Below are 16382 nucleotides of genomic sequence, written 5' to 3'. Positions count from 1 at the left end.
TTTAATAGACGGATCAGCAAGAAGGTGGTGTTTTGCAAATTTCCACCTTTAGCCTTCTGCAAGTAAAGGGTGAATCAGAAAAGTCATAACTAATTTCCCTTTCTTTACAGTTCACTTTCAGTAGGTTGGAAAGATCAATACAGCTGAAAAAGAAAATCCATTTTACCAGCATGGTGCCTGTGATGGGCAGCACCAGTGAAGGCTCAGACAAAGGGGGAAATTCTTTTCCTTCTACCTTTCTAAAATTTACTCATTGATCACAAAATAATTCTAGGAAATTGAAATTTGAAAATCAATCTATGAAATGAGTAAACCAGAGTTTCACGCAGAGAAAAAGGTCAGGCTCAGCAGCAGCAAAAACCAATTTAAAACTTGGAAAAGCATGAAACACAAGGCAAATAACCAAATCACAACACATATATTGATTTTTGGTGTGTGGATTGGAAGCAGATAAGCCTTCATCATTGGTATGATTATGTTTCTATTCTTTTAAAGGGATTTTGCCTTACTTTCAGGTTATAATTTTTAAAAAAATTTTAAGTTTATTTTTATTTATTGATTTTATCCAGAGTTTAGAAGGGTGCAAGAGAGAGAGATAGGGACAGGAACATTGTTCTGTTCCTGTATGTGCCCCGACTGACAACCTCTGTGCTTTGGGCCAACACTCTAACCAACTGAGCTATCCAGCCAGGGCCAATTTTTTTTAAATGAGAGTCACAGGCATGGTATTACTCTGAGACAGAGCAAGCTGAATGAACCAAGGCTAAGCACTATGCAAGATGATGACTGGGGACATCTTTCTGTCCAATCATGGTAAAACAATAATAGAATTTTTTTTTTTTTTCTGAAGCTGGAAACAGGGAGAGACAGTCAGACAGACTCCCGCATGCACCCGACGGGGATCCACCTGGCACGCCCACCAGGGGACAACGCTCTGCCCACCAGGGGGCGATGCTCTGCCCATCCTGGGTGTCGCCATGTTGCGACCAGAGCCACTCTAGCGCCTGAGGCAGAAGCCACAGAGCCAACCCCAGTGCCCGGGCCATTTTTGCTCCAATGGATCCTTGGCTGCGGGAGGGGAAGAGAGAGACAGAGAGGAAGGCGCGGCGGAGGGGTGGAGAAGCAAATGGGTGCTTCTCCTGTGTGCCCTGGCCGGGAATCAAACCCGGGTCCTCCGCACGCTAGGCCGACGCTCTACTGCTGAGCCAACCGGCCAGGGCTAGAATCATTTAAGAGGCCTGTCTGAGCCTCCATTTACAGAAGAAGTTGCCAGAAAGTCAATTACTTAGGTGACATATCTTGCAATCATGTCATTAAAAATATGTGGTTTTAGCCCTTTGGCCTATACTTAGTCCAAAGCTCTGTTGGTTCCTCTCATTGAAAGCAGTGGGTAGCTACAAACAGCACTGCATGCACAATGGTCAGGTCATTGTCCAGACAGTACTCTTCACCAGGATTTTCTGAGGATATTAAGCCCTAACTGCCAGAGGGCTTTCCTCATATGCCTTGGAAGTGCCACTTGTCTTCTGCCTACCTGGAGACAATTGAGAAGATAATCACGGACATATTCCATGGGTCTTAATTCTTTTATGGGACCCCTGTTGAGGAAGGAGGCTGTGCAGGGTTTAGCTTCATTTGACATTGTTCTTTGCACTTTCTTTTGTAGAAAATTAATTTTAACAGGGTGACATTCATCAATAAGTGTACATAGATTTCAGGCAAACATCACTCCATCATTTGAATAGTCAATTATATATATGTTGTTTTACTATCACCTAAAGCCAAACCATTTTTTGTCACCTTATATTTGTCGCTTTTACACTTTTCCCTCAGCCCCCTCCTCTTCCCCTACATCTCCCTCCCACTGGGAACCACTGTGCTTGTATCTATGTCTATGAGTAAGGACTTTGCATTTTTACAAAACACAAGACCAACCCAGGTGAATCTGCACATTAGTGGGACCCTAAACAAGCCTCTTGTCTTAGTCCTTGGAAAGGACCTGCCTGAGCCCTGCCCATAATGTTTGGATTCTAGGTTCTCAAGCATGCTGATGAGAGAGAGCTGCCTGGTGTTTCCAGATTGGAAATAGTGCATCACGGGGGTGACCACAGATGTCCTATATCCCTAACTCAGAAAGTTGGTCATTCTTACTTTGTTTAGAACATTTGTCTCTACCATGTTTTTACTTACCAGACCTTTCCTTCTGGTCTTGACTAGTTTCTGTATCTGAGATCCCCCTATAGTGATTGGACTCAGGGAGTTTAACCTTACATTCATAACTCTAACCAGGCTAAAAGGACAGAAAGGACAAAAGAAATAAAAGTAAAACATGAGAGAAAGAACAACAACAACAACAAAAAAAACATTATGAGAGCAAAAGGACAAGATCCTTGCTATCTTAACTGCATTTTACTTTACCACTCAATGGTTGATCTGAAATCAGGATTCAGCACCCTTGGTCACATGCTCAGTAACTTAAAAGTAATATTCATTATAATAGTTGGTAGTTTTTGGAAGACTGTCATATACTTATATATTATTTGGTCTTCATCTAACATCAGAGTTGCCCTGGCCAGATAGCCAAGTTGGTTAGAGCATTGTCCCAATATACCAAGTGGCCTGTTCGATCACCTGTCAGGACACATACAGGAACAGATGGATGTCTCTCTCTCTCTCTCTCTACAATTAATAAATAAAATTTTTTAAAAAACATGAGAGTTAAATAACATTATCTTCATTTAATGATTAGACATGGAGGCTTAAAATGAGTGACTTCTCCAAGGGAATGTAACTAACATGCCACCTAGTTGAGTCTTAAACTGAACCTCATTCAATTATTTCACAGGTGAAGTGAACTGTGAAGTCACTTGTATTGTCTCTGGATGCTTTTCTCACTCTGGAGCTCTATATGTCCAAATAAACTGTGATAGGCAGTTTTGCCTGACTTTTTGCCTTGCCACAGTTCTCAGTATTGTTTCCATATTATGCCAAGAGTTGTGAAGATTTTTAATGATACAAAACCTTGTAATAAGAACTTGTAAATCCTTGAAGAAACTTTGTAGATTCTTGCAAAACAAATGATGAATGGACGATATTATCTTTTACTGCAAGATGAAACATGACATTTATATTGCAGTATTTACTTTCATTAGTTAATTTCTTTATTGCTTCCCACCTCAGTAACTTATGTAGGCTTGATGATATGAGAAATTTTTAATTAGGTTAGGAGGGAGTAAAATAAATTGAGGTTTTTGTTGTCTTTCTTGCTTTTTTAAAAAAATTTTAATTTATTGTGTTAATACGGTTTCAAGTGTCACAAAGAATATAACACCCTCAATCCCCCAGCATCGTGCCCCCATGCCACATGCAAAGTCTCTTTCTATTCCCGTTTCACCCCATTTGCCCCCCTTCTTCTATCCCCCCTTTCCCTCTGGCACTTGCTGCCCTGTTATCTGTATCTACATGTTATTCTCTCTATTTCAGCATGAATTTTCTACTTCAGTAGGGTTATCTTAATGGCATTCTTGGTCACAAACATGGGTGTTTCTGAATATAGGGGTGGATGGACTTAAGTACATTTTATAGTTTGTAGGTAACTATGATAAAACCAAATTATAAGTTAAATAACTTTTAAATATAACAGTTGTAATTTATCTAACATCTCACAATTTAAATTCCGTTTTTCTTTTCTAGTCATTTATGTCTCTGTCATTCATAGAATTACCCAAATCTTTTTTGAAGCCATTTAGAATTCTTGTAACCAAATGATGAATTTAATGACTGGGACAAAGATAAATCTGATGAGAGGTGAAGAGTCATTAGCTGAAGGCCAAAGTCACAGAGAGCTGATATAAGCATCTTTTGTTTAAAAGTCTCTAGGAGTGAAATTTGCAACTTTGTAGGGTATCTATAGAATCATGAGAGTGTTCTAGGCCTTCAGCAAGTGTGGCATTTTCTGAACCACAAAACATCATGAAGCAAGAGCTGTCTTTCTGCCCATGGTTAAGTCTGTTGGTCTCAATCAATTTATGTGGATGCCAGAAATTATTAGTCTACTGCACAAGTTTGTTCTTTATCTCTGTTCCTATTTAAATTAAATTTATTGGGATGACATTGGTTAATAAGATTATATAGGTTTCAAGTGCACATTCTTATGATGATTCTGTATATCGCATTGTGTGCCTACCACCCAAAGTTAGATCTGTCACCATATATTTGACCCCCTGGTAAACTTTACTATTTCTCCACCCCCTTTCCTCTGGTAATCACCACACTGTTGTCTGTGTCTATGAGTGTTTCTCTGTCTTGTTTGTTCATTTGTTGCTTTCAGTTTCATATTCCACATATGAGTAAAATCATGTGGTTCTTAACTTTTTCTGTCTGACTTAATTTTGCTTAGCACTATAGTCTCAAGATCCATCCATATTGTCACAAATGGCGGTATTTCCTCGTCCCTGGTTTTCATTGTAGGAGGGTGAAGGAAGTAAGCATGTATTCCTCTTCTGCCTAGTTGAAAGTGTTGGAAATAGGGAGAGAGTTTGTTGTCTGCCAGTGGGTCTGTGGTATCCCATGGCCAGACATTGACCACATTTTCTTGATCATTTTCAGGTGAGGTAGGCAATGAAAGAGAGGGAGGTATTTTGTACAGAACTATGAGAAAGATTGTGTCTACGTATCATGGAAAGGGGGATCAGACAGTCAGGATTAGAATTTATAGATTTATGTCCCATGAATATGATAAGCAAGGGGTTAGTAGTCGAATCGCTACATTTTGAAACTCTTAAGATGACGGTACTTCTTTCAGACTTGAATGAGGCTTATATTAAACAATAGAAACTCTGAGTTCAGGGAACAAGTTAATTTACATACAAAATTTATTCCCCAAGGAACTAGAAAACTTAAATGGCTTCAGAAAGATTTGGATGAATTTATGAAGAACAAATACATAAATAGCTCCAAAAAGAAGCTAAGATTTAAATCATAAAACTGAAGCAGTGATTCTTATATGCCAAAGCTATTGTGAGCTGTTATATTCTGTCATACTGTTGTGATGCCCCTTTTCTTTTGTGAGACTGCATGACAATGGCACTCTTGGTAAAGACCTTTGGACTGTCTAGTTGGTCTTTCCTGTTAAATCTCAGAAGATTAGTAAATCTTCTGCATTCTCTTCTTTTTTCTCTCACCAAATCATCATTGGCTGTCTTTACGTATTTTGTTTCTAAATATTCATTGGCTGTCTTATTTTAAGAGCCTGACTTTGCTAAACCCTGAAGGTAACTGAATTTCAGGTTGATTTTAGAAGCCAAAATCAAAGAGCTCATCTGAGCTCATCTGAAATCATGTACCTGCATCACTGAGAAAGTTCACAAGAAAGACTTTTTACATATCAGGAATTCTGGTATCTCCTGAGAGAAGGTTGACAATGAGACTGTTGATTAGGTCTACCAGGATTATAATGAACTAGACTAATTTGAGAAGAATGTAAACAATTTAGTCCATTAGCTCTGGATTTTAAAAAATGGAAAAAAGTAATGTCTTTTTATTTAGACAACTAATTTTAACAGGATCATATTGATCAATTAGAGTCCATACATTCAGAGAAAACATCTCCAGATCATTTTGACATTTGAGTATGTTGTATACCTATCACCCAAAGTCAAATTGTCTTCCATCACCTTCTATTTGGTTTTCTTTATGCCCCTCCTCTCTTCCTACCCCCTCCCTCTCATCCTTTCCCCTCCCCCTGGTAACCACTGCACTCTTATCTATGTACATGAATCTCAATTTTGTGTCCCACCTATGTATAGAATCATAGAGTTCTTAGTTTTTTCTGATTTACTTATTTCACTCAGTATAATGTTATCAAGGTTCATCCACGTTGTTGTAAATGATCCTATGTCATCATTTCTTATGAATGTATAGTATTCCATAGTATTTATGTACCACATCTTCTTTATCCAATCTTCTATTGAAGGGCTTTTTGGTCATTTCCATGTCTTGGCCACTGTGAACAATGCTGCGGTGAACATGGGGCTGCATGTGTCTTTACGTACCAATGTTTTTAATATTTGGGGGCATATTCCCAGTAGAGGGATTCCTGGGTCATATGGTAGTTCTATTCTTAATTTTTTGAGGAACCACCATACTTTCTTCCATAATGGTTGTACTACTTTACACTCCCACCAACAGTGAATGAGGGTTGCTTTTTCTCCACAGCCTCTCCAACATTTGTTATTACCTGTCTTGTTGATAATAGCTAATCTAACAGGTGTGAGGTGTTATCTCATAGAAGAAAACATAGGTACTAAACTCATGGACCTTGGCCATAAATAACATTTTATGAATTTGACTCCAAAGGCAAGTGAAGTGAAGGCAAAAATAAATGACTGGGACTACATCAAACTAAAAAGCATTTGCACAACAAAAGAAACTGACAATAAAAAAACAGACAGACAACTAAATGGGAGATGATATTTTTAAACAACAGCTCAGATAAGGGCTTAATATCCAAAATATACAAAGAACTCACAAAACTCAACAACAAACAAGCAAACAATCCAATAAAAATGGGAATAGGATATGAACAGACACTTCTCCCAGGAAGAAATACAAATGGCCAAAAGATATATGAAAAGATGCTCATCTTCACTAGCTATTAGAGAAATGCAAATCAAAACTACAAAGAAAAAAGGTAATTTTGAGGTGGACCAGTTTAGTGGCTGAAGACTACTGTTAATTGTACAGAATGTTTGCATGCAGTATATTATAACAGGCAGTTGGTGACATTTGACCCTGAAATGTGTGACAACAGATGTTTGAATAAAGGACTTAAAATATAAGACCATAATACTCTTAAAGTAAGAATTTTCAACTAATCAAAATTTTTACTGAAAAAATAATTACAAAGGTAATTCTTCCTCATGGTAAAACACACACACACACACACACACACATCAAAATATATAAAATAAAAAATAGCATTCCTTCACTACCATTTCCTTATGGTCCCTGTCCCAAATAGTAAAATACCAAAGTTCTCATCATCAAAACATTCATAATCTAAAGTGAATGATAGTAAGTATAGAATTAACTTATACATAAATGATATAAGGTGGGAGTAAATATCAAAAAAGAATTACAAATGAACTTCAAAAGGAGCTATGATTATATTCATTTGGGATGAGAGAGGTTGGGGAAGAGATTAGGAAATATTTCAGGTAGAAAGTAAACTTGGAGATTCTGTGGGTGGAGACGAAGAAGGAAGGACACAGCAGAGGGAAAATCATGTGAGAAGGGGTGGCAATGAATGATTGCTGAGCACTTGGAGCATGAGGCAAGTGTTAAGTTGTAAGAATGGAATAATTATTTTGGAAGGATCTTACTGTGGTGAAATTTGGATATCATTTATCTCATAGGGAATTCATGGGGTCATTAAGTCAATCAGAATTCTAAACAAGAGTTGAAATATTCAGACTTTTCCCCAAGTTGATTCTGGGACTGTTCAATTGAGTAGACTGATATGGGTATAAACAGAAGCTATTTATGTGGGTGCACATAGGAGCCTATCACAAAGAAAATATCAAGCAAGCTATATATGAGCTAAGTTGATGACAAAGGTAGAAATGGGTTTGAGAGTCTCTAAAAAGGCAGCTTTCAGCGAGAATAAAGAGGAATTTGGGAGCAGAAGGAGAAGGATTCCAATACAGTTAATTCATCATTCTAAGCAAGTCTTGCACACTTCCATTTTGAAGCCACGGTGAAGCAAATGATTTAGGTATTTGCATGTTCTGCATCTTCCTTGCCTTCCCATCCCTTTATCCTGACCCTCTAGGCTCAGCTTATTCTTATTTTTTTCATGAAGTCTTTCCCCAGTATTTTAGGAGACATTGACAAGCATCCCACTTGAACTTTGACTTCAATGAAAATTAGCCAATACTTAACACCCTTGGCATTTTCTACTTTGTGAGTAAATACTACCATTGTCAAAAATTATATGTAAGTTAACCAACTAGCTTGTTTAATCATGATCTTTTCTTATTTCTCTCTTACTAGCTGTGAAAATTCTCCCAGTGGATTTGCTTGTCTGTCCCATGGCTCTTCTCTGTGTCATTTTTTGTCTCTAATTATTTAGCAGCCTCTCTTTCTCTCCCCTCTCCTTTCACTGCTTCTCTTACATTTTCCCCTATTATACAGCTCAATTTCTCTGCCTTTCAATAGGTTTTTCATATTGAATGGAGCTACCATGAACACCATTGTTTTGTCTGCCAGTACCCACTCCCCTCCCTTCTCCCAACTCAATATTATAAAGCAGAGTTTTGGCCCAAAATTCAGGTACAGGAATGAGAGGGAGAAGCAATTTCTTCTTGGGTTCCCAGATTCTAAGCTACAAAGCTCAGAAAGGATGGGAAGCTTTGTTTTCTGCTGTGTGCTTTTGCGAACTAAACCCTGGGCCAGGGAGAAGAGTAAGGTAGACACAGGAGAGCAGCTGAGATGGTAGGCAGAGAGCATGTCTTGAAGGGCAGCTGTGCCTGAAGGCCCACTCACGTTCTGATCTTTGCGTTAACAATATATCCCACAGTGCTTTCAACACATTTCCTTGTTTGTGATGGTTCAAGTCAGGATTCTTTACCTTGCAACCCAAGGAATTCTAAAAAAATACAGTGAGCATAGTTTTTTTTAAAATCTAACTATTTAAAGAGGTTCAATTGCTTATGATGGATGAGAAATGGTTTCTTTAAAAAGAAACAGAAACAACATTCATAAATCACAAAGAAATGTCTTCTATTATACTTTCCTAAAATTACAAAAGCATAAAATCTCCCATGTTTCCAAATGAGTGATTGCTTTTGAAAAGATAACTGTATATTTAAGAGGAACTAGGACAGATTTAAATGTAATTAGATGCTACACATTTATGTTTTTTAGTTATAATTATTCTTGGAAACAGTAGTTTTTTTGCATGAAAAGAGTAATTCTGAGTTAAGATAACTCATCAACTGTAACATGGGGGGAGATTACATTAATTCAAAGCAACTTTAAGGCCTTGGCCGGTTGGCTCAGTAGTAGAGCATTGGCTCGGTGTGTGGATGTTCCAGGTCTGATTCCTGGTCAGGGCACACAGGAGAAATGACACTTGCTTCTTCACCCCTCCACCTTCCCCCTTCTCTCTCTCTCTCTCTCTCTCTCTCTCTCTCTCTCTCTCTCTCTCTCTCTTTCTCTGTCTCTCTCTTCCCCTCCCACAGCCATGGCTCAATTGGTTCGAGTGAATTGGCCTCAGGCACTGAGGATGCCTCCATGGCCTCTGCCTCAGGTGCTAAAAAAATGGCTTGGTTGCTGAGCAATGGAGCAACTGCTCCAGATGGGCAAAACATCGCCCCCTACTGGACTTTCTGGATGCATTCCAGTTTGGGCACATATGAGAGTCTGTCTCCCTGCCTCTTCTCTTCTCACTAAAAAATAAAATAAAAAAACAAACAAAAACAAAAGAGTTTTAATTTTATTGCAACAGAAAACAGTTTGGGCTGCAAACTTTCATTATTTTTATTTAACTTCCTTAGAGGCCAACTCTACTTTTCCTCTTCTTTTATTTTTATTTTTTTTTCTGAGTTCAGAAGTGCAAATCATGTTCTTTAGAAAGGCTTCTTGAAGAAAAAAACTATAAGAAGACTTTAAATTATGTAATACATGCTACCACCTAATTGTCTAAGATATTCAAGAAGCACTTTAGTGATCATTTCTTCCATTTTTATAATTAGCACTTAAAATGATGGTTACATACAATAATTTAAGAGTATGTGCACAGAGAAAAAAATTCACTCAATATGCCCATATAGTCTCTTGTTTCTAAATGCCTGTGCTTAATGGCAGATTACAGTGCAAAGTTGGAAAACTTTCTTTGAAGTTTTGATTGATTCATTTCTTTCTCAGACTTAGAGTACAAAACTATTCACTCTACTTCATACAAATGTTTCACTTATAGTCAGGGTGTCTCTGTAAAGTTATTGGCTTAATGAAATCATTATTACTGATATTAGAATAAAGTTCTGGCAAATATCATTACAAGTAAATTTAATTACACTCCCATCATTCTTAAGAACATTTGGGAACTAGGTAGATTTCAAGGTAATGGTTTTGTTTTCATCAGTACATGAGAATTTCTAGTCTGGTGGGCCCCTCTTGAATAATTAGTAGCTCACCCAAAAATGTAGCTGTATTATGCACTCTTTCATTCCACTGAGTGTGTGAGTGAAGACTGTTTGACCTGAGCCATATTTGAAATACATGATGATGATGATAATGATGACAGCAATATTATTATAATTTAATTAGCATTGTTTCATTAAATAACACCTGCAATAAGATGTACACTATTATTATTATTTTCACATTACAAATGGAACAAACTGAGTCTTAGAGCAGTAAAGTAATTAAACTGTTTTAATTACTATTTGTACTGATGTTAAAATATGTTGACATTTGGAAGCAAATGCATTTGTAAAAGGTCCTGTTCAATTTTATAGGCTTGTTTAGTTTTGTCTGATAGGAAATTGGCTCTTTGAGTTCAGTCATGAGACTTTCCAGTTCTGAACACTGGTGATTATTTCCAGAGTTAAACAATTTTAAGGCTCTGGCTGGGTGGCTCAATGTGTAGAGCGTCATCCTAGTGTACTGAGATTATGGGTTCAGCACTGGTCAGGGCACATACAAGAAGCAACCAATGAGTGTACAACTAAATGGAACAACTAATGGAACAATGAGTTGATGCTTTGTTCTCTCTCTCTCTCTCTTTCTTTCTCTCTCTCTCTTTTTCTCTCTCCTCTTCACCCCCTTCTCTGTCATAGATCATCTGCTTCTTATTATTTGAAGGTTAAAGAAAATAAGAAAAAGAAAACCTCAGTTACCCAAGGCATACTCACCTTTCCTGTTCACAGGCCAGTGTTCTGTTATTTCAGGCTCTGTTTCCTGGCCCTCAGTCAGAAACAGGCTTATGAAAGTTAAAACACATGCTAACCACTTACAGCTCAGTGGCATCCTTATGAAGATAGATGATAGACAGATAAATAGATCGATAGTAAAATACATAGACCTATTGATTGATCGGTAGACAACATATATATTTTTTTAGAGATGCTTAAGATATCTGAGCCTTTTGGCCTTAAATTAAATTGTCTCAAATAGTTTTAACATTTATTGGCATTACTTTTTATAGCCTCTCATTCCTCTTGCTGTCTAGCTTGCTCTGTTAGTTTGTCTCCTGTTAACAGTTTCTTCATCTAATTTGCTATTGCCAGTAGTGAGAAAGCAGGTAACCACGTGTGTAAAACCATGGATAATAGGAAAATAAATCTGAGTGAATGCTTAAAGGAACTTCAGTAAAATACAGTAGATGTACCTTTATATGTGGCCTTTATGACTAATTTTAGCTTTTAGAAACCAGATATTTTTTCTTTCTTTGTTTTTGTTTTAGTTTTGCTTGTTTTTTATTTTTATTTTTATTTGTTTGTTTGTTTGCTTGTTATAGGCCACAGTAAGGTTCATGGATACATCTCTGAGTAAAGATAAAAAACAGTTGAATACATTTTCATGATCACATTTTCAATCTAGAACACAAATCCTATTTTTCATGGAGTTTTTTTTTTTTTTATTGTGAAAATTATGTCTCTGAAGAATTGAAGATTTTACAAACAACCACAGAGGTCACTTTGGTTCCCAGATTCCTAAACCTTGCTCCTTTGGGATCCAGTGAACAGAGAGGTTATGTGAATTTGCGGAGAAAATACCTCTTAGTCATCATGATGCATCTCAATTCAGCCCCCAACCAGAGGCAATTGCTGCAACATCCCAGGAGTACTCAGGTGATTAAAGTGGGAGTTAGAGAGGTTTCCATGTCTGTCTAATCCTGCCTGCTTTAAACCATTAAGCTGATAATACAAGGATTTAAGGGCTGATACTAGGTAAGGAAAAGCAGCTTAATCTTCATTTCTAGACATTGTGTCAGGTGAATAAAGGGCAAACAGTGACAAAATAAAAAGTCAATATCTTTTTCATAATACGTTACTTAGATGAGAAATCTGTATTATATGAAAAGAAGTAGTGTATTTGGTTGGGAGTCTTTCAGGGCCTTGATAAAAACAAAACACAGAAAAACCTTTTGTTTTATTTAGAAAATTAAATTTAATGAGGTGTCATTGATCAATAAGAGTACATAAGTTTCAGGTAAACATTTCTATAGCATTTGAACTGTTGATTATATTGTGTGCTCACCACCCAAAGTCAAATTATTTTCCATCACTGTATATTTGACTGTCTTTACTCTCCTCCCCCCATCCACCTCCCCCACAAGCCCCTCCCCCTGACCCTTTCCTTTCTACCTGAATTCTGAACCAGTTGAGAATTACAGCTAACTGTCAAGCATCTGGGGGTCGCAATAGCATGTTGATTGCTGATAAAGCTATTATTGAAGAGTGTTCACTAAGCTCTAATCCTGAAACTCAATTCTGAACAGACTCACTCACTCACTAAAGGAGGCTTCTCTGTACCAGCAGAGTTGGATGTGGACCTCTCAATAGAAAACAGATGTGCCCTGCAGGCCAGTTTTTCATTCCCAACTCTTCTCCCCGAGAAGTTAGCCAGCTCTCCTAGAATGGCAGAGAGGTGCAGGAGAATTAGGCTAACAGGGCTTCCTGCACATCAAAAAGCAAATTGAAGAATGGAAAATAGCTATCTCTAAATGTCAGGGGTGTGCATGGGCATTTGAAGTCCAATACTCTTTGCTTTATGTCTGTTGTTTGTTTAACCTTAAATTAGTCCCAATCCAACTTCATAAACATTTGAAGGAATTATTGTAAATATTATTATATCTCCATTTTATAGATGAGGAAACAGCCTTAGAGATAATAAAGAGCCGAGAGTCAAGTGCAGCCCTATAGTCCTCTAACCCAGTGGTCCCCATCCCCCGGGCTGTGGACCGGTACCGGTCCGTGGGCCATTTGGTACCGGTACGCAGAGAAAGAATAAATAACTGACATTATTTTCGTTTTATTTATATTTAAGTCTGAACGATGTTTTATTTTTAAAAAATGACCAGATTCCCTCTGTTACATCCGTCTAAGACTAACTCTTGATGCTTGTCTCGGTCACGTGATACATTTATTCGTCCCACCCTAAAGGCCAGTCCGTGAAAATATTTTCTGACATTAAACTGGTCCGTGGCCCAAAAAAGGTTGGGGACCACTGCTATAACCTGTTCTTCCCACATCCCCAGTTATTTTCTCATGCTAATAAATATGATAGTAGTTACGTAGGCAAATAAGATTATTTAGTTGAAAGCCATTCTTAAGCTATGTTGATGGGGATTTGATAGGTAATTAATTTATATCAATTTTAGACTGTAATTTTTTTAACTTTATAAAATGATTTTAGACTTTTAAAAAAGATGAGAATATCCACATGCCTTTTAACTCAACTTTTCTTACTGTTAACCTCTTCTATAATTCTAGCATAATCATCAAAAATGGAAAGTTGACATTACTACAACACTATTAACTAAACTATAAACCTTACTCAAGTTTTACCATTGTATTTAATATTACAGGATTTTTTTTGAAGGCAGGAAATGTATTATATTTATTTTCATATTCACAGTGCCCAGTGGTGAGTCTGGCCCAGAGTTGGTAGTCAGTAATTCTTTTGGGAATAAGGGAAGGAACACATGTTGAGTTTCACACTAAAACGTGTGTATGTTTGTATATGCATGCCTCAGCATGGGGCTGTGTTCCGTATTAGACTTTATGCAGCCCAGCTCTTTAAACTGCATGAATTTTTCCAAAGCAAAAGTGAACGTACTTGAAAGAAGGAGTGGAATTCATAAATGGGCAGAAGGCTATGGTGTTACATTCAGTTTTCTGTACATGCGTGTGTGTGTGTGTGTGTGTGTGTGTGTGTGTGTGTGTATTTCACATCACATCTTAGTAAATTCCTGAGAAAGAGAAACAGCAGTTGCTGGCAATCAGTCTTATGTTTCTAGACAGGTTTTTGAAGTTTATCTTAAACAAAAAAAATGGAACCTCACTTGTTTAAAGAAGAAATCCAAACAACTGTTATTAGGGCTTCTGTTTTTTTCCTCAGTAAGTACAGTAGAAATAACAATATTAATGAAGTGTGAATTTTGCCATGACAGTGATTTCTGACAGCTTCAAAAATACATTCTTTTGTCTGAACCTTTACAACCAAAGACAATGAAACCAGAAGAGAAACATTATTCAAAGCACAGAACTCCTCTTACTAGCTTAATGGAGCCTAAAATGGCCACTTTTCTTGCTATTTTTCTCCATCATGTTTTAACCAAACTGAAAATATTTATGTGACAAAGTCTAGCAAGGTAAGAATATTGCATTATTCTTAGTTGGTCAAAACTGGTATAAAAATTTTTATGGGAGCTGACTTTTTCTGAAAAAAATTCAACTTTTGAAAGGTTTTAATTATCCTGTCATTGTTATTTAGATGGAAGACGTCATAGCACGCATGCAAGATGAGAAAAATGGAATTCCTATCCGAACTGTCAAAAGCTTTCTTTCCAAGATACCTAGTGTCTTCTCTGGTAAGTCTGCATTCAGTATAGCTTTCTTCTGTTCTGCCTTTTTCACAGGACTATTTAAAATTTATTCTAGCTTTTCACTATTGAAACTTTCAAACTCATTACTCAGTAACTAAGATTATGAAATGCTAATGCCATATTTTAACAGCATGTTGGACACTTGAAATGATAGTAAATTATCAACAAAACAAAAGAGCAAAAATCATGATCCTAATCTTAGTTGTTGAGACATAATGAACAAATGTGAAATAACAGAAAACAATATTAAAATAAAGATGTGCAAGACAAATGTGATGTTGATTGTATATAGAAGTTAGGAGGGTCAAAATTATTCATGAGGAGTCAAGAGAAGTTTCCTGAAGATCAGGGATGAGCTGAGTTTCAACAATGAGAAGTCTAATCAACTTCAAGAGCAGAGCTGGAGTGGCCAAACCACAGAAAACCAGGTAGATAGGAACAATAGGTTATGAGGGTCTTTGAAAGCCAATCCAAAGAATCTAGTTCTAATGTATTGGGAAATATGAAGACATTTAACATTTTTGCAGAGAACGTTATGATGACAGTGTTCAGGATGAGTTGACATTCAGTAAAGGCCATTGTCTCTGTCACAGTTTGAGGCTCTTGTGGATATAGTTTGGATGCCAAGATTCTGATATATCTGGAGGAAGGAATAGGAAGGGAAAGCATGAACATTTGGTTAATGACTGGGTTTACAGGCTAAAAGAGTCTATGACCCAAGTTCCTTTTGGTGTTTATTTTTTAATTGGGTGACTACAAAATAAAGGAATCATTATCAGAACTAGAGAAACTTCATAATTTGATTGGAAATGACAAGAGGAACACAAGAGAAAATGGAGAGTAGTAAGTTACAAGCCTGAGCTCTGGCTCCATGAGGCAATGAAGACCCACCCTGTGTGGGCCTTGGGCCTGGACTGGCAAGGTTGAGAGAAGAGGTGAGATCAGGCCAATCAAAACTTTGTCTTGAGTGACAAGTAACAAGGGAAAGGAGACTGGTGTTGAGCATGTGGAAGGGATGGCACTTGATGAGACTTATGAATGAGAGCTGTGATGCTTCTTCATGAGTAGGATTGAAAAACCAGTGAACAGGAGGGCTTCAGCCTTGGTGAGAGGGTAAAATAAGGACCAAATGCAAATAAGGAGGCCCAGATGTTGGGGTTTGGGCACTTCATCACTCTCAGATCAGTGGTGGATGTTGACCAGCAGCTTTCTCTCTCCTAAGATTCTGTTGAGTTTCCTGAACTTCAGTTAAGAGTGTATGTGGCCTGACCAGGCGGTGGCACAGTGGGATAGAGCATTGGACTGGGATGCAGAGGACCCAGGTTCGAGACCCCAAGGTTGCCAGCTTGGGTGCGGGCTCATCTGGTTTAAGCAAAGCTCACCAGCTTGAGCCCAAGGTCGCTGGCTCGAGCAAGGGATTACTCGGTCTGCTGAAGGCCTGTGGTCAAGGCACAAATAAGAAAGCAATCAATGGCCCTGGCCGGTTGGCTCAGCGGTAGAACGTTGGCCTGGCGTGCAGAAGTCCCGGGTTTGATTCCTGGCCAGGGCACACAGGAGAGGCGCCCATCTGCTTCTCCACCCCTCCCCCTCTCCTTCCTCTCTGTCTCTCTCTTCCCCTCCTGCAGCCGAGGCTCCATTGGAGCAAAAGATGGCCCGGGCGCTGGGGATGGCTCCTTGGCCTCTGCCCCAGGCGCTAGAGTGGCTCTGGTCGTGACAGAGCGACGCCCCGGATGGGCAGAGCATCGCCCCCTGGTGGGCGTGCCGGGTG

General features: G+C 38.1%; 1 protein-coding gene across 6 annotated transcripts in view; it reads left to right on the top strand.

The window, feature by feature from the left end:
* The window catches only part of RGS7 (regulator of G protein signaling 7), a 476419-nt gene that overhangs the window by 196564 nt on the left and 263473 nt on the right, over positions 1–16382 (top strand). For all 6 annotated transcript variants that reach the window (XM_066235224.1, XM_066235205.1, XM_066235210.1 and 3 more), the window contains exon 3: positions 14503–14599. In XM_066235224.1, coding sequence (XP_066091321.1) covers positions 14503–14599 — 97 coding nt within the window. The remainder of the gene's footprint in view (positions 1–14502; positions 14600–16382) is intronic.

The sequence above is a fragment of the Saccopteryx bilineata genome, chromosome 1 (assembly GCF_036850765.1).
Source record: "Saccopteryx bilineata isolate mSacBil1 chromosome 1, mSacBil1_pri_phased_curated, whole genome shotgun sequence".
NCBI lineage: Eukaryota > Metazoa > Chordata > Mammalia > Chiroptera > Emballonuridae > Saccopteryx > Saccopteryx bilineata.
Note: the sequence above shows the minus strand (reverse complement) of the source record. Positions and strands in the feature narration are given on the sequence as shown.